The 23,946-nt window shown below is 32.8% G+C and overlaps 4 protein-coding genes across 4 annotated transcripts; 2 read left to right on the forward strand and 2 right to left on the reverse strand.

Moving 5' to 3' along the window:
* Positions 1-602: 602 nt before the first annotated feature.
* Positions 603-4,675, reverse strand: LOC133338807 (uncharacterized). Its single transcript, XM_061546914.1, has 4 exons — positions 4,492-4,675; positions 1,239-2,494; positions 768-917; positions 603-699 (listed from the first exon to the last, which is right to left on the reverse strand). Exons 1-4 carry the CDS (start codon positions 4,651-4,653, stop codon positions 618-620), a joined length of 1,650 nt encoding a protein of 549 aa, XP_061402898.1. The 5' UTR covers positions 4,654-4,675; the 3' UTR covers positions 603-617.
* Positions 4,676-16,310: 11,635 nt separating this feature from the next.
* On the forward strand, positions 16,311-17,957 carry LOC133338810 (succinate-semialdehyde dehydrogenase [NADP(+)] GabD). The gene is made up of 3 exons (XM_061546917.1): positions 16,311-16,595; positions 16,656-16,944; positions 17,009-17,957. The coding sequence occupies exons 1-3, from the start codon at positions 16,311-16,313 to the stop codon at positions 17,953-17,955; spliced, it is 1,521 nt and encodes a 506-aa protein (XP_061402901.1). The 3' UTR covers positions 17,956-17,957.
* A 2,452-nt stretch (positions 17,958-20,409) lies between these two features.
* Positions 20,410-21,529, forward strand: LOC133338811 (replication protein A 32 kDa subunit). The gene is made up of 3 exons (XM_061546919.1): positions 20,410-20,422; positions 20,747-21,389; positions 21,451-21,529. Exons 1-3 carry the CDS (start codon positions 20,410-20,412, stop codon positions 21,527-21,529), a joined length of 735 nt encoding a protein of 244 aa, XP_061402903.1.
* A 967-nt stretch (positions 21,530-22,496) lies between these two features.
* LOC133338809 (uncharacterized) lies at positions 22,497-23,018 on the reverse strand. Its single transcript, XM_061546916.1, has 3 exons — positions 22,942-23,018; positions 22,641-22,838; positions 22,497-22,575 (listed from the first exon to the last, which is right to left on the reverse strand). The coding sequence occupies exons 2-3, from the start codon at positions 22,816-22,818 to the stop codon at positions 22,508-22,510; spliced, it is 246 nt and encodes an 81-aa protein (XP_061402900.1). The 5' UTR covers positions 22,819-22,838; positions 22,942-23,018; the 3' UTR covers positions 22,497-22,507.
* Positions 23,019-23,946: the final 928 nt, after the last annotated feature.

Consider the following 23,946-nt stretch of genomic DNA (forward strand, 5'->3'; position numbering starts at 1 on the left):
AGTAACCTTCTTTTCCCGCCAACACAAATCCCAAACCAATGCACTCCGAATTGCGTGACCATAGAGATTCCATCCGATCCGTGGGCTTTAGAAGATACTATGGCTTGAACTTCTGATGCTGAGAAGGAGCAACGATTTGTCTCACGTTGGAGTTTCTTGACACTTTTCAAGGAGGACCTGAAGGTCCGGTTTTGCTTTCTGGGATGGACAATGAAATGCTGGCAGAATTTGTTTGCACAACATTTGGCATCGCTATTTTGTGTATCCTAAGGCATTTCGATCTTAATTACACAAATATCAAACCAAATGCACTGCATATTGCAACTCCTATTATAAAAAGTTTTTAAATAAATAAAATACAAATTTATTTCTTCTTTGCTTTCAAAATCAATTATGTAATTTTTTTTTTTCAAAATGCTTGCAACATAAATAATGTTTTTTTTTTCTTTTTTAAATTGGTTATTTTCATAAAATGCAATATTGAACAAGCTTGGAGAGGAATAAAAGCAAAATCAGCAATTCAAAACAATTTAGGCTTAGCTGAATTCTTTAATACCCCATTTTAAATATTTTTCATTTATTTTTATTGGGGACTTGGTATTAGCTCTTTAGCTAATTTATTCCGTTTTAACGGGAACATAGGTTAAAATGATGGTAGAGTATGGTGATACTTCCAAATCGGCGGTGGCAATTTTGTTCCTAAAATAAAAAAGTAGATTAATATTGGATTTTTTAGGGGAAGTTTTTTGGAATTTTGTAGAACTTACTTGGCCACAACATTTGTGACATTGTAATTGTCACTAATTGCGACAACGGTCATTTTTTCGGGCAAATTGCTGTTGTCGGTGACATTGGCCGCTTGGGTGGTATCGGTGGGATTGAACAATACCAAGAAACCGGGATTACCAGACTTTATTCTATGGAGTGCAGGGAATAATAAAATTGGAATTAATCAAAGAATAAACGATATTTTAAATACAAAAGGAAGCAGAACTAAATGTATGCATGGGTTATATGAATCATATGTGTTATATTAAATCCTCTCACCTTTGTCTATTAATTGTATTATAACCACAACCATTGATGAAAGTATTTGTTAGCAGTATTAGGAAATATATGAGACATATTTGTTAAAGTTATATAAAAAAGTTAGTCACAATTGTTAAAGTTTTTAAAGAGACAAACACAAAAAAAAAAACTATTAAAATAATTTAATTATTAAAAGCAAAAAACCTTACCTTGTATAACCAACCAATGGTTCAATGGGCAACAAATTGAAATCACCATGCATATAGGATGGTGACATACGTGAGGTCTCAATTTGTTTGGAAATTGCATCACTTATACTGCTGCCATACGAACCCTTGTCCACAGGCACCACAGGTGTACCGGGCAACAGAGACAAGAACAATATCACCGATGTTGGTGGTACTTCAGAATTTTCCTCAGCATCATCGACATTCCATTGCAACCAGGTATAGTTACCAGCCTCACGCATAACATTTGTCAATTCACCACGCAAATCCTTATCCTTGGGCGAGCTTAGAGTCTTTACAAATTTACCATATAACGGTATATCAATACCCATATCACCCGATGAGGTACGATAAACTTCGGGCCGGATAACATCATCGGCCACCGAGAGGAAACCATCAGCAGTGGTGTTCTTAACAATTGTCAAATATTCATATAGCACATCACCCAAACCTTCTTGGAATGTGGTCTGAGTATGGGTCCAGAAACCGTATTGTGTTAAATCATATTTGGGATTTTCAGCTGGTACTTCATCCTTGATTTGTTTGCATAAAATAAAGAATTTGGTATTCTTCAAACGGATGCCATGAACTCCCAATTTGACCAAATGTTCCAAAACCCGGCTCAATTCCTTCTTGACAATTGTGTCATTCATATGCAAATCATATAGACCATCACCGAACTGAGATAACACATAATTGCCCGGCATTACTTCAGCCCAAGCCGAACCATTTACCAACGATAACCAATTGTTGGGTACCTCTGGCTTTTCAATCCACACAAAGGCGGAACGTTTAGTTTCATCATCCATGGCATCTTTCACGAGACGTGATGTTTTTGGTACATAATTTGGTGTTATATCGAAAATGACATGAGCCTCTGTCTCCTTGTAATGATTGACAATATTGCGAATCTTTTCTTCGACCTCAGCATCATGTACATTATAGGTAAGTTCAGCAGGCATTTCATATATAACACCACTGGCTTTGATTTGTTTAACCAACTCCACATTTTCATTGCTCGATTCGAAATTGGAGAATTTAGCCAAAATGCCACTCTTATACCAGGGTAAAGGTTCGGGGGCAGCACATTTGGGTGTTTCGACTATGATCAAAATGGCACCGACCAACATACCCAACCATATTAACCAAAAAGCAATGAAGAAAATCCAACGTAAACGAATCCAGAATGGATCATTGGCATATTTCATCAGCTCCTCCTTGGTCATTCCGGTAAAAGCCTAAATAATAAAAATAAAACATAATATGTGAGTATTATAAATCTATTTAAGGGAATACAAATTTGATGGAATGGAGTAGTGATAAAAACTAAACTTTTATTCAAATGCGTTTCTGCGTGAGCAATAATTCTATTTTTTTAATGAACAATTTAAAAAATTGAGATCATGATATAATAAAAATGTAATGAGCTCAGATTCTGATGATGAAATATGACCAAATGCATACGAAGCAAACGAAACAAAATCTGAGCTATAATCTGCAGTGCCGATCAGGTCATATCCTACACCACAGCTATATTTTGGTTATACCTATAAATTATTGCCAAATATAATAAATTTATGCTATTGAATTTGTTTTAATATTTGTAAAAGGGCCCGGTTGGCTGCTAATCCGAGTAATCTGGGATAGCAATCTAGACTTTTCGAAAAGAGACCTAAATACTTAAAACATAGACTTCTCGAATTTCTTTACCATCAACATAAACACTGGAACTGCTATTAAACCGAAAATTGGGTCTAGAACTTATTAATTGTGTTAATACAAAGCTCATTTATACGAACATATTATAATATCAATGCTAAATCCATCTCTACATACGGTTTGATTCCATGTTCGTGTATGTATGAATTCAAGAGGCACATATCGTCAGCATATAAAAAAGTTTTCCCATCAATCGACGATTTTTGATATCATTTAAGTAAAGTGAAAATAACAGCGGGCCCCCTTTGTGGGGTACCAAAAGGAATGGACCGATTTTCTCCATCTTCGAACTTAATTAGAGTTTGACGGAAATGTGAAAGTTTGGATCAAATATTGCATTCCATTGGCCTAATATTGGATTTATAAATATTGAAAATGCTTCCACAAAGGGAGTGGACAATCTTCGGACTTTAGTTAGGTCTGGTAATGATAATAGGTTGTGCAACGTTTGGTTCAAATCGGATAGTCCATTCGCATGGTATTATTAAATTAATTGTTAGCAACATTTTGAACATTTTGTGGGGGAGGTACCAAAAGGAGTGGACCAATATCCTCCATCATCGAAGTTTGGAATAAATATTACGATTTGCACATTTTGAATGAAATCATTTACTCCCCTTCGGGAGTTATCGTGCGCATCAGCCTGACAGACGGATGACAATTTGTAAATCGACTCCAAATTGACGGAAACGGAGGTATAAAACCAATATTTTGATGAGGTACATTTTTGACGTATCAAAGGGTAAATATCCTTATTAGCCATAAGGCTGTGGGTAAAGGTAAAAAGTCTGGAAATAAAAGGTCTCATCATAGGAAGGGTTTGTCGGAAACTTGTAGTTAATTCTTATCCACTTTACTGGTGATAGGATAAAATGAGGAAAGATACAACAAAACATGGACCAGAATTGTCATTTAAAAAATGATATTTTTTCAGATAGTGGTGTAGGATATTACAATTTTATGATGTGATGACTAAACTACCAACCTCTTCTTTATCCTTTTTTACATGAAAGTTAAATTAATTAGTTTATTTATTTTTAATAAACAAGAAGAAGGAGAAAATATTAAAAATTACTTCTACAAAATATGCATAAGAATAAGGGAGATTCATAATGACAAGATATCTAATAACTATTACGAATTATCCGCATAGAAATACACAGCCGAAATTGTTAATAACGATACGATTTATAACGACATATCGATTATAATAATTTATCCAAAAGTTCCAAAAAAAGTCCTGCCCTTTATTGGATATCGTTTAATAACGATATATCTCTTACAGCAAGCAATTTCGCCCGAGTTTATAAGCGATTTCGACTTAATTTAATTTTCTTATTATTCGGTAATTCGTAATGACAATCCTGTGCCCAAAAAAGAACGCAGGTTTAACAATTATCGGCATTTTATTGCAATTCAATTTGTCTATATATTATATATATCTAATTCCATATCTAATGCCTATCTCCAATTATTAAATAGTCAAAACCCATTCCAAACATTCCCACTGACTTACCTTTCCATTAACAGCACCAATATCAATTTTGGCATCACCATTCTGATGATCACCGCCCTTTATGAATTTAACTTCTTCACGTTTTTCGGCCAATTTGTCGTTGTCTTCGGCGCCCAACATTTGCTCGTCGGCACCATCATTATTGATTTCTTCCTGCACCATTTTGGTATCTGTTGATGAATAATCACCGTTGCCGCCCTCTCCTTTGCTGCAGTTGCTGCTATCAACAATATTCTCTGTTGATGCTGTGTTGGTTGATAATGATGACGTCGATGTTGTGTGCAGAACGTCGTCGTCGACTTCTGTAAATACCACAAAAAAACGAAACAAAAAGAAATAAGTAAAGAATTTATGAATGAATTCTGTGTGGTTGCGAGAGATAAGGATACACACATATTGATTGGTATTATGTAATATACATACATAAAAAAGTTATATAATATTGTTTTTTATTAAAGAATTATTAAAGAGCAGTCAATAATAAAAGAATGTATAAATATTTTATTTAAGCAATTTCATTGATTTGTTTATTTTGTGGTAAGAGGTAATTTTGACCTAAAGCTATTATATGGAGCGTGTAAATAGGTGCTAGAGCACGTTTAACACGTTCGTATATTCTGAATTTTAAATATTGCATTCACTTTAAAAAAAGAATTACATGTATGACGAGCTTAACCACGTTTTCCGCTAAAACATTAAAATGAAATTGTCTTGTAAATATTTAAAGCGGCGGGCTGAGCCGACATTGTTATACCATAGACAACTTATCTTAGTCTTGATGAAACAGTTCGCCGAGATACAGGGGCATTATTAAAAATCCCAATAAGAGAAATTCACATATTCGGAAGATTGGACAGATAAATTAAACTGCGCCTATTGTTTCTTTAAAATCGTAACAGAGACTTTAAGAGGAATAAATTGTTCAAGGGCATTTTTCTAAAACCTTCGTAAGCAAGGATTAAACTATAATTCCGTTCCAGAACCTAAAAGAATCTACTAATTTTACAAGTTTTGGAACTTTTGACTCGAAACCAGTTCCTAAACCAACAAAACTGGTAAAACATTGAATAAAATTTAAGAGAGCACAAAACAAATTGGCTTTCTCTTTGGTAAACAGGAATGCCTACTTCTGATTGACTGTTATTTTGATTTTGAAGTATTGCCATCTAATTTTGGCATATTTACTAGATTTGCGTTTCTGAATTTTTGAAATCATTTTGTACTCTGAGAGCGATTTTGAAATGTTTCCCTTTTACTAATTTACCATTAAAAAATTATTGGGACAGAGCAATGGTTTACGTTTCCGTGAAAAAGTAATCATTGATTTTATGCTTGTTCCCGAACTTTACAAATTATTTTGTAATTATTATTTACTAGATTTACTATTAAAAAAGTACTGGAACAGACCAATGGTTTACGTTTCCGTGAAATTTTTTTCCGGTTTTACAAGTATTTTCCATTTTCAAGCAATCATTGATTTTAACATTGATTTTAAAAAGAGCTTGTTGCAGATTTCCTGATATTGTGTTGAAGTGTTATCGAAGTATCGTCGGCGAATATAGACACAATACATTCATTTATTACAGGTATGTCAGCAGTGTATATATTGTATAAGATTGGTGACAAACAGGAACCTTGAGGACAACCATTAGGTATTTGAACTCGCCTAGAATTTGATTTTCCGATATGTACACAGAATGATCTATCACTTAAGTAGCTGTGCACGATTTTGATAATTTGAAATTGGAAACCCATATTTCTTCATTTTAAATATTAAGTCATTATGCCATACTCTATCAAACGCAGCTTTGATATCTAATAGTACCATGCCTGTAGGCTATGATTTGCTAAAATTCCTGATTTCTGATTTTGACGAGAGGGTGACAAGTGTTCAGATGTCTACGAAAACCATATTGTTGTTGTGGCAATATCTCGTGCTCCTCAATAAAATCGTTCATTTTTTAAATTATTTTTTCTAATTAAAACCGTTATTCTTTATCCAGCAACGAATCTCCCGATTTTGTCCTCACCACCTGTCAATATTGTAATAAGAACTACGTCCTTTTAAATTCATTACTAAAAAGATTATTGTAAAGTAGTTCCTTTATTAGTACCCCCAATACCTTCGAAAGAGCAGGAAGTACGCTGGGCTAGTAGGTTAAAAATTGCAGGGATGTAGAGATGTTTTTAATTTCGATATTGATATTACCCGAACATGATAGTGCTCAATACATGATACATGGGTGAAAATTGTTTTCAAAAGGTGTACCGTTCGTTCCAAAGACATTTAAATTAACATTACACATGACATCTAATTCATTTAAATATGATTATTTAAATGTCTGTTTTAAATAAAGTTTGTTTAAGATTTTTGAAACTGAAACACGATATTTAGGATAACATCGGTTGTAAAATTTCATCACTAAGTCCTTGATTTCTAGTGAAGGGTAGACATATCAATCGAATATTGGCGATGAGAGCCTGTTTCGCAAAAAAAAATAGGATTTTCAAATTATGTAGTAATACGATGTTGGATCCTTTAGTGGTGTCGGAAAAAAGAAATTTTATAAGTTTTTTTTTTTATATAAACTTTGAACAATGTTGTTGGTGTACAGGGTGTCACGTTGTCGTAGCTTTCAACTGATAACTTTCAAGCTAAAATATTGCAATTCAACAATTTTATATGTTACAATATAAATGAATTAAGAACGCTATCGTTTAACAAGAAAAATTAATTTTTGCTGATAGTTTCAAATATTATATTCGGTATGTGTATGTTTGCAAAAATCAGAGCAAATATGGGGCTACGCCCATAACAAATTAGAAATTGAATTAAAAATCGTACATACCTACTACAGAAAATATAAAATACAATAAAAAGAAAACTAAATCTTCCCTGATATAGTGTCCGAGAACGATTCAATTGCGGTGAGACTGACTTAATTGGAAAACTAAAACTGTCTTTATGTTGAAATAATATGAATATTATTCACATACAGAAATTCCATCTACATTGAGATGGAATTCCATTAATTACTTTTATTTCCAACACGGTTGGCTGTTGTTGTATCCATTAATATGAATTAAGTTTACTTGAGAATTGCTGACGCAACAAAGCCAACCGCACTAGTCAGTTTTTGTGTGGGGCGTATCATTGTGGTTTTGGATACAAAGGCAAATTTGCCCCAACCACTTAGATATCTAGAGTATTCAAATTCATGTCAATTTCTCTCTAAATTCTACTTTTCTTGCTACTAGCATCTCCCTAAGAACAATCTGACAATGCCACGTGCAGCGCTAAAATGAATTTATCGACCATTTCAAACAAGTTGGCATTTATCCACATCTAATAAGAATTCCTCGTGTTGTTGTTGTAATACGCAGCGACCCGCGTATGAAGAACTTTATCATGTCTGTATAACAGAAAGAATATTTTCATAAAATATGTAGATACATTCTATGTAGTTGGAAACCTCCTACACGCACACACAAACGCTTTGTAATGTAGTTTTTTGCTTGGCCATGCAAAGAAACCTTGCACTATTAATAACACAATATTAATAAATCGCATAACTAATTTAACAAATTAACTTATTTCAGAAGCTTACCTTCTTTATTACTTTCACTGTCCCTTTGAAGAACTGCTGGCTTGTTGTTTTCAACAGCGTTATCCTCCGATATCGACTTGAATACCTCAACTTCTTTTGTACGACTGTCCGCCGCCGCCACTGACTCTGTCGTGCTGACATTCACTTTTCTTTTATTCTTTGTTAATATCTTCATCATGATTTTGCGCCTTTTTCCTATTTTTCTTTTATTCACAGGGGTTGAATAGTGTGGCCAGATTATTTGTTTTTGGATACAAATGTAACGCAGACGTTATGTTATCTAGCGATCTGAAAATATTTTTTTAAAAATAAATAAATGTAAGTATTTTACAATCGGAAAATGATAAATAAACCGAAGGTGGTGTATTCATATAATTAAAGGTCTATATAAGGTCAGCTGAGTATTAAGTTCAATTTTAATTTATATCGTCTTAGTGAAGAACATTTGGACTATTTCAAGATTTTAAAAAAATATTTCCATATAAATTATCTTTAAAAATTTATCTAAAAAAAAATTTAAATTGTGTATTTTATTTAACACTAGAAAGACGGGAATTTTGTATATACCTATATTGCCTAAAATCGGTCAAAATGACTTCATTCTGAAAGAATTTTTATTTTGTAAAGAATTTTTTTTAAACTATATATATATATAATATTTTTTACATTATTTACAATCATACAAAACGTTGTTATTATTTGTTTATTGGGAATATTCAAATTTAATTATGAAAAATAAGAACGCGGACAAAATCTTTAAAAAGAGGAAGTCTTTACTCTAAGAGTGAAATCGACTGGAAATATAAAATTTATTTTTCCCGATTTGTGTGTTCGTTTGTGTTTCTAGAGTATCAAACGGTTTTCGATGTTGTTGTAGTGTTCTTATCATATAAGAAATTTACTTTATACAATAATAAAAGTAGTTTAATTATTTAATATTTCACAAAAAGTCAAAATGACCGCTTTTAGGCTATATAGGTATAGCACATGTGAATACGGGGAATGAAAGAGGGGAGGAAGCAGCTACTATGATTAATAAACGTAGTTCTATGTGGTACAAAAAGTCACCAAATTTTAAAAAGCTGGGTCATAATATACACAATTGTTTTTGTACTTGAAATTGAAAAACGGTCAAAATGACTGCCTTCGGCTATCTAGGGTTAAAGGCGAAAAAATTAGTTTTCGACTCGGCGAAAAAAATTGACGTTAAACTTTAGTTTTCTCCATGTATTCGCTTACTGGCTTATATAGGCCTTGATATAATTATTACAAGGCAGGGATTACAATTTTTTCTCAATGTGGCTTGTTCTATCACAACCCTGCAAGCATTTGGAAGTGAGTTTCTAACTCCATCTTCCAATAATTATCTACTTCGACACTTATTTTTTGTAAAAGGGTGATACTTCGTAATTTTACAATAACAAATGAATTGTTATCCAATTTCGATCGTCTGAAGTAACTACTTAGTTACATGAAAGAAGATGGAAATTCGATAGTTTCGTAACAAGCCAACCCTTTGATATAACTGTCGTTCTATAAATATTTGCCATCGAATAAAAATAAAATATAAAAAAAATATTCGGAGTGAAACATTCTTGATTGCTGTATCAAATACAATTCACGTGTAAGTAAAGAAATATCATTTGGCGCATTCATCATTCAAAGGAAACATTAGCTCTACATCAAAAAAGGCAATTGAATAGAGAAGCAAGAGGGAGGCATCCGGATTGTCATTGTGTCATTGTGGAGTGTCGCTTTATTAACTTCAAATTGTGACGAAGAAGATACTTTTTAAAGGTAACGAGTACGTGGTTCATTTCTTCCCAAACGGTATAACTTATTTGTTAAAAATACGATATCGCCTACGAGTGTTTTCATCGCCTGGTAGTAACTTTTTGGATATGTTTTGGATAGAAAATGCTTGCTGGGTTGCGATATATTCAAATTAAATTGAAATGAAAATAATTAGGTTCGTTCATTTACTCAATAATTTGTACAAATTTGTATTAATTATTACAAAATGTTCGTTTACCCAAAAGTCCAGTAAAAGAGAGTGAATTGAGAGAACTGATTTGACAGTTGTGTTGCTGAGTATTTGCAAATACTTACAAGGAAAATTTCTCTCTTGAAAACGAAAAATTTGTATTTTATTCTCTGCAAATTATTACTGAGTAAATGTTACTGGTAAATTAAAATATTATTTAAAATAAATTTGTACGCACAATTTGATTCACATTAATTTTAAAATAACTTATAAATATTAACTTATTTATAATAATCATACATTTAGTGCGACTTTTAAGGAGAACAACTACTCTTATAAGGGTTCTAATTACATTTTTAAGGGTCAAATTACATTAGGTGTGTCTGGTTACTTTTCCAATAGCATTTTGAACTTTGAACATTTGAACATTGAACTTTGCAAATTAAAAAAAAAATTGAAAAAATTTTGTGTTTGGGTACAAAACCGCTGATCCAAAAATGGCTGCGATTGCAAAATCTTACTGCAAAAAATTATTTCAGTAAACTCTAGTCAGTTTGTTGTTGTTAAATTGTTAAACTTGCTCTTTCAATTGACTCTCTTTTGCTGGATTTTTGGGCAAACAGACAACATTTATACGGCATTTACATTAGAACTTTTTACAGGGTTAACCCACTTTATGAGGATATATATTTAAAGGAATTGAAAATTTAAACCCTCTCGGTTAACCAAATCCGATTCAATGTAAACATTTGGTAACAATTGTTACCAAATATCGAGTAAACAGACGGAGCTATTATCAATGTTGGTTCTTTAGGTTTATTTTAGGGAATCCCCAATATAACGCTACACCCAAACTTCGGTATTTTGGGGAGCTTGGACACGGGCTTCAACCAAATTAACTGTAATTTTATATTTTGGATTATAATTGAGTGAAAAAATTCCTTAACAAAAATTATCAATATTGGCCCACGTTTCCGGTTAGCCCCTCCATATAATTTTACACCCATTACAGTACGTTTACATTTTACCGGATTTCGTTAACCCAGTGCGCTTTCAATTGTCAATTTCCAATGTATACTTGTCACATAAATCTTTATAGAGTATTCTAATGTAAATGCCGTTTTTCCGGTATATTGGAGTATTTGTGCAGGGTTTTCAACCGATTTGTTTTATGAAATTCCATGGGGTGTAAAATCGTCCTACCAAAAAATATAAACATCAATTTACGGGTTGGTATACCTCCCATAAAATGGCTTTAGCCGCCTTTCCCAACCGATGGGGCTGTAATTTGGTATAAAGGGTTGTGGAAGAAATTTGTGCGGTGTATTTATATGTCCAAGCTTTTATATAACCCTATGGGGTGTAAAATCGTCCTACAAAAAATTATAAACATCAATTTACGGGTTGGTATACCTCCCATAAAATGGCTTTAGCATCCTTTCCCAACCGATGGGGCTGTAATTTGGTATAAAGGGTTGTGGAAGACTACCTTACATACAAATTTGTGTGGTGTATTTATATGTCCAAGCTCTGCTTCTGTTTGGTTATTAATAATTATAAAACCATATTTTCTCATGGAAGTGGCAATAATTTAACATATCGTTTTCCTGGTGAATAGAAATAAATAAAAAATCCGTATAGTGTCGTAGTGTCGTAATTTGAAACACTAGTTTTTGGGAGCATGAAGAACCTACCATCACATAACACCATAATATAGTCCCGATATAAATATCCCAATTGATTGAATGAATGACTGATTTATATACAAATTTGTGCGGTGTACATATAGGTCCAAGTTTTGATATAACCCCACATAAGAGTTCCGCTACATTTTCGTTATTAATAAATTTGAAATTAAGGATCCAATCGTATCCTAGATTCTGCGTTGAAAAATATTTTTCATATATATTTTTTCACTTCAATTGTTATTAAATCAGTTACACATTTTTTTTATTTGCCAATAATTTTCATACAGTTCAGTATCTGCGTTTTTAATTATAGTTATTTGAAAGGTATATATTAAATATTCTCCAAAAATGTATATACGTTATTGCAATATCATATATGAAATTTACTATGCAGTTTATAAAAATGATTAGCTATTTCACCTTTTTTATATTTTTAATATCTTTATTTTTTTTTACAAATTTCTGATGCAATTTTTTCAAGCACTTTCTTTTCAGGATTATCAATCAAATCACGAATACAACACACAAACAAACAATTGAACGTGTCAATACGTCCAACGCAACGGACAAAGCACAACTAATGTTGCGCATTGGCATGCATTGAACTTTTAATGCGTGAATGGCGGAGAAGTTTGATGTTGAAAATTAAATTGCAGTTTGGTGTGCAGACTCAATATCAGGTTTTAAGAAATGCAAAGAAATTATAACCAGCAAACCAGAGTGGACAGAAAACCCCCCATGAGCATAGGTGTGTACACTGCACACGGGTACAGTATTTCGCAAAAGTGCTGATATATTTAATTTAAGACTATTTCGCATAATTTGTTTTCTATTCGATATACATGTTTAAATTATAATAAGGAGTTCTGATGCCACTGCCTTTCACTATTCAGAATGCTAGGTAGATTCGGATGCATAGAATCTATTAGTACGGGAACGGACCTTTTTTAGTATTTCAATGACACAAAAAAATGTGAATATTTTAAAAAGATGTGTCGGTTACAAATACGTTTAAATGTATAACAGTACGTTTACATTTAACCGGATTTCGTTAACCCAGTGGGTTTCAATTGTCATTTCCTTTGCATATATGTCAAATAAAGTAGGTTAAACCTCATAAAGTAGGTTAAACCGGTAAAAAGTTCTAATGTACAAGGAGTTTAAATAAACTCATTTCCAGATGAACCCTTTTGTGGTGTAATAGTAAGTTTACATTATACTGGACTTATAAACCCAGTGGGTTTAAATTGCCAATGCCATTACTTAAAGGACATATAAATGCTTATAAACGGGGTTAATCCTGCAAAAAGTTCTAAGGTATATTTACCTTCAAATCGATCAAATTATTAATATTATATTATATTTTATTTATTTATTAAATTCATTCTTTAATACTAAAGCCTCCAGGGCCAATAAATAGTATTAATATAACACATCATTCTAAGTAGAAAACAAAATACTTAAAAATATATTCAATTATAATTGGCTCCCCAGCCATAGCCACTAAAACAAAAGAGCGTAAATGAAAGCCATAATAAGCAACAACCAGCAAATTGCAGTCATTAATTCGAATAAAATATGTGTAAATGAAACATATATTAAATTGAAAAAAGGAAATAGAATATGCAAAGAAATTGACTGTAAATGAAAATGTATGTAAACAAAAAAACATACAGTTTATAAAAAGCAAACCAGATGTTATGAATAAGTTAGAATAATTGACAGAATATTAAATGCGATTATCAGTACTATTCTTATTATATCGTTAATTATAAATTTAAATTTTTCTTGAAATCCGCACACACTCTTGATTTCCACTGTAAGTACATTGCCCCTATGTCAAGCAACTACAAATAACGAGAATATCAATAAGCGATATCATAGTGAAAAGAACTTGAGCAAGAGCTTCAAATTCCACTTATACATACAAACGCAAAAATATGTGCTGGAATGCACAATCGAGACAATTTTCGTGCTGATGCTATGTTTTTTGTTTTGTATCAGAACATCTAAAAAAACGGGGTTTTTTTCTTTTCGAAAAAAAAACTGCAACTAAAATATGTAACTTGGTAACATCAAATTTTCAACTGAACTTGGTTATATAGATATGTATGTACATCTGTCGATGTCTTAAATATGGGTAATAACCAATAATTTATTATTTAAGTTCTTTATGGCATACATACATGTGGTCAACTGATTTTTGTGAGTGAAGTTGAATTAGTAGGAATCACGACCTCGTAAACCAGAGATATACAAATCTGTACTTAAACAATACAAAACGATGTTAAGTTCAAACGCAACGAACTTTTTTTTATTTATTTTATTTCAATTTCATGATGCCAGTAGAACTTAGATTTTCCCATTCTAAGAAGACTTAACGTTTGAAGTGTCTGTACCATTTTTAACCTAAACAAACTGATGATATCGAATATCTTAAAATGAGATCTTATGCCTGGAAGTGTGAGATGTTTTCTTTCTTACTTACTTAGCGATTGTTCCATAAGCCGAGCTTAAAAAGGATTTCCAAGCGCGTTGGTCTTGTGCGCATCTTCTCCAATTTGAAAGACCATGTTCCCTGATGTGGTTTTCTACTTGGTCTTTCCATCTAATTTGTGGCCTTCCCCTTCTGCGTGAACCATCAGTAGGCTGTCACCTTGTCTGAATCCTCGTTCCTTACTACCTACAGCAAATATTGACTAGATGTTTTCATTCACCAATATGAACATCTCACATAACTGAATATTTGGGGCGACGTTAAATATTATAACAATGGGTCCACCACAGTTTGGTGCAAGCCACTAAACACACTAGGAAGGCAGGATATCATACCAACAGTCTAATTGTCAATAATAATTATGGGATGGATAATGGTCCAAATCATAAGTCTCATGTAGTGCGGATCTGGTTTATTTAAAACTGCGGCAAAGTTTTGATATTCCGGCCCAAAGTCCCGACCTTAACCCAATGGAAAATTTGTGCGTCTACTTGAAAAAAAGTGGCAAAAAGGCAACCAAAAATATAAAAGATTTAACAACTGCAATATTCAATGAGTGGCACAACATTCCGAACAATTATGACTTGCATAATCAGGTCTTAGTGGCCTAGAATTAAACTCTGCCTCATACTTCCCTTTTAGTAAATAACCAATTTTTAGTCATCAAAATCTAAATAGACAAATTATTTTATTTTAAAAATTTATGTATACAAAATCATGGCAACCATATCATATGTTTTACCCCCAATCAGTGCTGCCAGTTAAATTTCATGAAAAATCGTCAATTTTTCAGAAAAAAATCGGCATTATCGGCATTTGTATTTTTAAAAATCGGCAAAAAATCGGAAGCATATAATTTATAAGTAAATTCATATTTTTTTGGTTTATAACAAATCAATATTGTTTATTACATTAAAAAAGATAACAAATTCAATTCTGAATAACATAAAAGATTCATTTTTCTACAAAAAATGTAGATTTTTCTAAAATATTGTAATTATTATGTACACTAGTGAGATCTTTCAGATCATAAAAATAACTTACAAACTAGTACATATTTTTATTACACAATTTTAGTAATTTATTTAGTTTGAGGTAATATTTAGAATAAAGAATCCCTTCCAATGAATCATTCTCAAGTGAGCTTCTAATTTTAGTTTTGTTAAGGTTTACCTGACTAAAAATTCGTTCCACATTTGCTGTGGAGTGTGGAAGAACCATAATTCTTTGTACAAATTTAGACAAAACTGGAAAAGCTAAATTGGAGTCCCCACGTTTAATTTCGGAAATTTTTTTCCAAAAACTTTTTAAATTTTATTCTGCATTTTCAAAAATTTCTTCAAAATTCAGAAAGTTTAACTCCCTAAACTCGGAGTCTAAAGATTTGCCTTATTCGATGTAAAATGTAAACTAAACAGAGTACAATGCTGACAAAAAATGCAGATATCTAATTGAAAACGGCAGCGGCGAGTCGCCGATAGTTATAATGATTTAAAGCTGCCAATTTTATATGTTTGTATGGTAACGCCGTATTAAATTAAAAAGTTAGACAATTTGTGTCGATTGTTGAAATATCGGCAATTCTGAGGCAAAAATCGGAAAATCGGCATTTTCCATTTTTAGAGTGAAAAATCGTCAAAATGCCGATAAATCGGCAAATATGGCAGCCCTGCCCCCAATCCATTTGAATTCTCCGTTTTTGGTACACACTCTCTTCGCTCTCTGTTATCATTAAAATAACAGTACTTGGGTGATTGCGAATTTTATACCACTCTCTCTCTCTCTGCTCTGTTTGGTTGATAACACCTAATTGACATTTATTAAATTTAATAGAACAAAATCAACTACAAACTAGAAGTGAGATAAATAAACTGTTGACGATTGAAATCAGACGGAAAATTTTTTGGACTGTGATGACTTGTGATTTGAGTACAAAGTAATAAAATTCAAACTCACTTGTCTACATCCTACTTCGGTGGCAGTATACTAAGCGGCAGGTCGAACAAAATCTAGTATAATATATTAAATAATCAATAGGAAAAATGTTGCGCTTAGCTGTATCGAATGTCCTGATGAGCAAACCAATAATCCAGCAACGGGCAATGTCTTCCTTGTTGTGTTCTAAGGCCTTAATTGATGGCAAATGGGTTTCAGCCAGTAGCGGTAAAACATTTGAGGTTAAAAATCCGGCAAACAATAAGGTTGTCGGAAGTGTGCCCAATATGAATGCCAAAGATGCCCAATTGGCCATAGATGCAGCAAAGAGGGCATTCTATTCTGATGAATGGGCTGGTTTGACGGCCAAACAGAGGTCACAATTGTTGAAGGTATGTGTCAAGCGAAATAAATTAATCGAAAAGTTTTCTAAATTGTTTTTCCTCATTTAGAATTGGTATCATCTGATCGAAAAGAATACCCAAGAGATTGCCGAAATTATGACAGCCGAATGTGGTAAACCCATAAATGAGTCCAAGGGGGAAGTAGCCTATGGTAATGCTTTTATGGAATGGTTTGCTGAGGAAACAAGACGCATCTATGGTGAAATTGTGCCATCCCCAATACAGAATCGGGAAATGATTGTTATGAAGCAGCCTCTAGGTGTTGCAGCACTCATTACACCCTGGAACTTCCCCATGGCTATGATCACACGCAAAGCTGGAGCTGCTCTGGCAGCAGGTGAGGCAAATTATTCATAACACGTCGATTTTTGTATCTCTATATAATATAATTTCGTTTACAGGTTGCACCGTTGTCATTAAGCCAGCAGAAGATACCCCCTTAACAGCTTTGGCTGTTGCCAAACTTGCCCAGGATGCCGGCATACCCGATGGTGTTGTAAATGTTGTGACCACAAAAGAGGCTGCCCCTATTGGTGATCTATTTTGCAAGAGCCCTGATGTTCATGGCATCTCTTTCACTGGGTCCACAGAAGTTGGCAAAATTCTCTTCCGTCAATCGGCTGATGGTGTAAAGAAAATCTCCCTTGAATTGGGTGGAAATGCTCCATTCATTGTCTTCGATTCTGCTGATTTAAATAAAGCCATCGATGGAGCAATTGCTTCGAAATTCCGTAACTGTGGCCAGACATGTGTCTCAGCAAATCGCTTCTTTGTCCAAGAAGGAATATACGACAAATTTTTGGAAGGTCTCAAGCAACGTGTGGAATCATTGAAAATCGGCCAGGGAGATTGCGCTGATACACAAATTGGACCTCTCATCAACACAATGCAATTCAATAAGGTTACAGGCTTTGTTGAAGATGCACGTAGCAAAAAATGCAATATCATTACCGGCGGCAAACCCTTAAAGGATTTGGGTGAACTTTTCTATGCCCCTACCATCATTACCGATGTATCAAAGGATGCTAAAATCTACACCGAAGAAGTTTTCGGCCCAATTGTTACAGTTATTAAATTCAAAACCGAAGAGGATGCTCTCAAAATTGCCAATGAAACTCGCAGAGGTTTGGCCGGCTATTTCTTTAGCGAAAATGTTCAACAAATATTCCGTGTTGCCAAACGTCTTGAAGTAGGCATGGTTGGTGTTAATGAAGGTTTGATTTCTGCAGCTGAAGCACCATTCGGTGGCATCAAAGAGTCAGGAATTGGTCGTGAGGGATCTCACCATGGCATTGATGAATACACTGAAATTAAATACGTTTGTTTGGGCAATTTGAAATATTATTAAGTATCCTTTATGTTTATGGAGTAATGACTGTATGAAAATTTAGTATAAAAGATAGCAGCTTTAACATTCGTATTAACAAAGTCTTCCACGCAATATGAGCATTCTAGTTTTGTCGTTTAATTGTATTAAGCCATATTTTGAGTTCCAAGCACATGCAAATGAATAATATGTGTATTCATGTTAATAAATGCAAATTTAGTCAAAGTTAACGATTTGGTTTTTGTTTTAACTCCGAGTTTTCTTCTATTGAATATGGTAAAAATAACAATGTCTATTTTTACTGTTGTTATAAACATAAATACAATTCTAACAACAATAATGAATTTGACTAAGAGTATTTTTTTTTTTTTTTTTGGGAAATCAGTGATTAAAAAACCACTTGAATAAATTGTTAACATAGGTCACCGTTTTGGTACAGTTCCCGTATCGTTCAGTTTTTATATTCTCCACATTAAAATTCACATGATGTTTCAATTCGTCAGTTGCGTATTTGTTTTTTCAGAATTATCATAGATGACATAGATTAGGTTTCCTATCTGTAGGAGATATTTTAAGTACAAAAGAATTCTTAAATACATTTATAGTGGACTCTCAATAAATTGATTATCATCAATACAACGCAACTTGGCAGACCAGAATGCAAAAAAAATATGTAGTATATTTTGATCCCAATAACATGGTTTTAAGAAAAATTAAAAAACAAAAAATTAATCTGATAGATCGAATACCAAAAATGCAAAACTCAACAAGCTTCAACAATTTATTACAGAAATTGGTCTAAAACGGTACAAATAAAAAAAAATTATTTGTAATCAGAATAAGAAAAGCAACGTAAGGGCGGGTGCAACAATATTATATCCTACACCACTAACAGGACACATGCTGCAGAACATCCCGAAATAGAGAAACTTATAAGCATTTAATGCAAAATTTATATAAAAGCGGAAGAAAATATATATTGACCTACATATATATCTATAGAAGACAGAACAAGCCACTATAAGAAAAAATTTTATTCTTTAATAATGATACTAGCATATACCCGCTACTTCGTTAGCGAACGTGAGAATTAATTAAAAATGTCAAAATACATTATTTTGACTTCACAGAGAACTGCATAGTCAGTCACTTAGTACCATTTAGTTAATTTTTTCTCGTATTGTACGTATTTCGAAAACTACCTCCATATCCCAACACTACACACTAATTCTGACCGCAAAAGCTCTAGCTCTATACTAATTTTTGGTACCATACTATCCAAAACTAATTCCAAATTTCATGATTCGAGCTCTATAGGTTAGCCCAAATCATTATTTTACAAAATGTAGTACCATTTAGTACACATTAATATAAATCCAATAGAAAACATATTTCCCATATTTCTCAGGATTCCAGACCGATCGCTTCACTCAAATATAATTGTACTAAATTTAGTACAATTTAAAACATTAGTATGCATTTTCAAAACTTCCTATACACCCCAACAGTGATCCTGACTCCAAATTTCATTGTTCCAGCTCTATCGGTTCACCCAAATCCAAATTGTATCAATTATAAGTACGATTTTGTACTTTTCGTACACTTAAGTAAAAATTTCGAAAACCACGTTCATATCCCAATCCTACACTCCGACGGTAATGTTAATTTCAATTTTCAGGATTCCAGCTCGACTTGTATCTCCAAATTAAATTTGTACCATATATAGTACCATATAGTACTTTTCGTACACATGAGTACACGCCCTCAAAACCATCTCCTTATATCGACCCTAATTTGCATTCCAAATTTCAAGTTTCTAGCTCTATACATTCACATGTTACGAAATTGTACCAAATTTAGTAAATTTCAGTACTTTTCGCATACAGTTCGAATGTTCATCTATTCTACACTCCATCTGTGACCCTCATTTAAAATTTAAGAGTTCTAGCTCTACCGGTTCGCCTAATACAAATGGTATCACAGAACGGTACGAAAAGTATTAAAAAGTACTAATTTTTAGTACTCTTCGTACCGTTCTAGTACAACCCTCTCATAATTACCAAAATTTGTTTTTATATTTAATAGTTGTCAAATGCAAAAAATGAAAAATCAAAGAAAAAACAATTATACCATTTTTGTATTTAACAAGCATCAGCTGATCGGCATTTAGATCATGATTGAATATATGTGTAAAAAATGTGGGTGTATTTCTGGATTCAAATCGAGAGAATTTCGTAAATCATTATCAGTGCACAAGGCGTTGTAGTGTAAACATAGCTTAACTTACAAAATTCCTTTGCATCCAAAGAAAACACATCATATTTCATTTGGATTGGCAACCCTGTTATCACTTCACTGTGCAAATTAATGCAAAAAAGGCGCCTTTAAATACCAAACAAAAGCAGCAGCCGCAATCAAGAGAAGAACACACTTCAATTTCACAATTTTGGCAAAAGAATATATTTTACAAATAAAATGAACGATACATGTAAGTTGCAAAGTAAATTTAATACAAAAATAACCGATTTATACCCAAAATAAATTTAACAAATGTATTTGGAAGTGGTGGCCAAAATGGAAATATATATGAACAAACAAACAACATACATGATAAGAAATAAGGATTCATTATTCAAAAGTGGCACCTATTAAACACAAACAATTATATACATAGTTATTTAATATTGTGTTTTAATTGTCCTGAGATGTTACCTTGGAAAACAACTTGGTCATTATGTTCCCATAATATACTTGACTTTGTAATAATTTGATCGAATAATTACATTTATTTCCATTATATTGTCTTTTGCAGTTGGAGGAGACTTTAATGCCACCCAAACCAACGATGGTGCAGCTTCTGAGAAGAAGGCAGAAGGAATTGCTCCCGTCTTAATAAAACAAATTCTCAATTCACCCGAAGGCAACTTCCAAATGTTCGATATGAGCTTTAGCATGGTGTGTATTAAGGGTATTGTTCGCAATGTTGACACGTCGTCGACAAAAATAACATATACCCTGGAGGATAGTACCGGTAGGATAGAGGCACACTACTGGCTTGAGGAAGGCGATACTTCAAAGGCACCAAATGTAATGTTAAATAAATATGCAACCGTATATGGCAGTGTAAGATCACAGGGTGGTCAGAAGACATTGATGGTCTTTAAAATGTTGCCGGTTAATGATCCCAATGAAGTTGTTACCCACATCTTGGAGATGCTGAATGCTCGATATAAATCCGAGGAATTTTCAACGAAGGGCAGCAACTTCGATTTCAACGGTGGTGCGAAGGCCAGCAATGATGGCGGCAGTTTTGGTATACAAAGTGGAAATGATTTGGGTCTTGAGGGTAAAAATCTGGCAATTTTCAAAGCCATTAAGGAACACATTTCGAATGATGGCATCAGTCGAAGTGAACTAAAACGAAAATTCACACAAATGAAAGAAGCCGAATTGAAGTGAGTAATTATCTTATTTTTTTACCAATTTTTAATTATACTAATTTTATTTTGTTTCTAGTGGCATTCTGGATTTCTTGATTTCCGAAGGTCATATCTACTCAAGCATAGATACTGATCATTTCCTCAGTACCGAATAAATCATTCCTTTTTATATACATATGTAAGCATTTATATAATTTGTATTGTTTTTTTATACGCATAATCCAGAAATAAATTCGAACTCATCATAAATTCAAAATTAATCAAAAAATATGTAAATGGAAATTAAATCTAAGTAAACAATGGGAACTATGTCAATGTTAAGAAGCTTGAAGTTGTTTTACACTACCATTAAACTCTGAGCCCAGTTATTGTCTTAGAAAACGGAAATAGATAAATCGAAGGAAAGAAGTTAGTATGGATATGTCATCGACAAAAATAAAAAATACTTGAGGTAGTATAGAAGCACACTACTGGCTCGAGAAAGGTTTTGAAAATGTTGCTGATAATGGTCCCAATGACGTTTTTACATCTTGGAGAAGCCAAATTCTCGTTATGAATCCCAGGACAAAATGGTCAATTACTGAAATTGTGAATTTCTTTTTTTTTTTCGAAGGTCGTATCTTCTCAGCACATAACACTCTTTTTTGCATACAGTCGAGATCGCTTATAACGACGTATAAGATCACAGGGTAGTAGGAAGATATTGATGGCCTTGAAAATGTTGCGGATAATGATCCCAATGAAATTTTTACATCTTGGAGAATCCAAATGCTCGTTGTAAATCCGAATACAATAGGGACAATTACTGAAATTTTGGATTTCTTTTTTTCCGAAGGTCATACCTTCTGAGCACGTAACACTCCTTCCAAATCGCTTATAACGACGGTATGGAACCGGCGAAATTGGTCGCTATAAGCGATATGTCATTATAAACATTTATATAATATTGTCCAGAAGTAACTTTTAATTCTCCATAAATTCAAAGTTTACAACTCCGATTTAAGATTGACATTTATTTTAATCGAAAATATTTAAATGGAAATTAAATCTAAATACACAATGGGAACAATGGTAATGTTAGAAAAAACTAAGTTTTTTACAACACCACCATGTAGTACAGCAGTATTAAACTCTTAATGATGTTCGGCATGTTCTTTGGCTTGTGCTTCAGCCCAGGCTTTCTTGTTACCAGGAGAGTTAGCTGGAATCATAGAAAAAATCACAATGATAAATCAATTTAATATAACAACGATGATCAACACTTACCCAATTTGCTAATCTTGTAGAAGACGGGGATGGACAAACCGAAGGCAAGGAAATAGTAGCGCCAGATCCATTGGTTCTTAATGTAGTGCTTCAATGGGAATTGAGCAATTTTAGCCGAAAAGGTGTAAGGGAATTTCATGGGGTTGCCAACGGGCTTTTCAACAACTTTGTCAGCCATTATTTTGATTTGCTACAAGTCTGAAATTGGAATGAAATCACAATTTATTGATATTTATTTTATGTTTTTATTCAAAAATTATGTAATCTTTTATTTTTTCACAAAAAAAATGCACTCCAATACCTCCTAGTCAAGAAATTTGCAAAATGTCAATGTACAACCTGAAGTTGGCTGTAGTGTTGTAAAGTAATGTATTCATTAAGTAACCACATGATAATAATGGCATTGCCAGCACGAAATAATTATTAATGCTTTAGATATGCATTTACCGTATGAAAATTATATTGAGTGGAAATTAATTTAAAATGAACATAAATGAAACCTTCCAAATCGACTTGATTTATAGATCGAGGTGCCATATTCCTAGATATTTAGTATTAAAATCATATAAAGTTCATTTGTAACCGGTGGGCAAGTGTATATATAAACAGGGTTGTATTGAATTTATCTCGATTTACCTAAGACTTCTAACCGGCGTCTTCTAAATCGACTCGATCTGTAAATCGATATATAGAATCCTATCTGTTTAAAGCACGTTTAGACTTACAAAATCCACTCGATCTCAAATGTCAATTCCATTGCGTATACGTCAAATATAATACACTGGATTTGTGGACATGATTAAAAGCGGATTTACATATAATATTTAATCAGGATTAATGGCTGAATCAAGGATTATTTTCTTAATTAGGCTGAATTTACAAATTTAAATCATCGTGGGGTAGGTTTTATTTTAAATCACGATCAAAATCCTGATACTAATAAGATGCAACGAGGTTTTTGTACGAAAAAATAAAACTTTCTCACAATGTACCAAAAATTGCAGCTGTTTCGCATGTGGTTTTTTTATATTTAACGGTTGTCAAATGCAAAAATTAAAATCGAAGGAAAAAAATATTTTAAAAATTTTTGGGTTTTTAGGTTTTTTGTTGTTTTTGTTTTGTTTTGTTTGCAATCCCGTGATTGTTGGGTATGCAAAAATAACGAAATTGTCGTAATTCTTCTTTTCTTTTTCAATTTGAAAACAAATATTTGGTCTGTATCAGTACTGCAAGAATCTACTAGTTTTTACTATTTTTTCCGATATCATAAAGGAAAAATTGTTTTCGTAGTAAAAACTAGGAGATT

The sequence above is a fragment of the Musca vetustissima genome, unplaced genomic scaffold (assembly GCF_032173495.1).
Source record: "Musca vetustissima isolate MV318-11 ecotype Yass unplaced genomic scaffold, APGP_CSIRO_Mvet_v1 utg7886, whole genome shotgun sequence".
Classification (NCBI taxonomy): Eukaryota; Metazoa; Arthropoda; class Insecta; order Diptera; family Muscidae; genus Musca; species Musca vetustissima.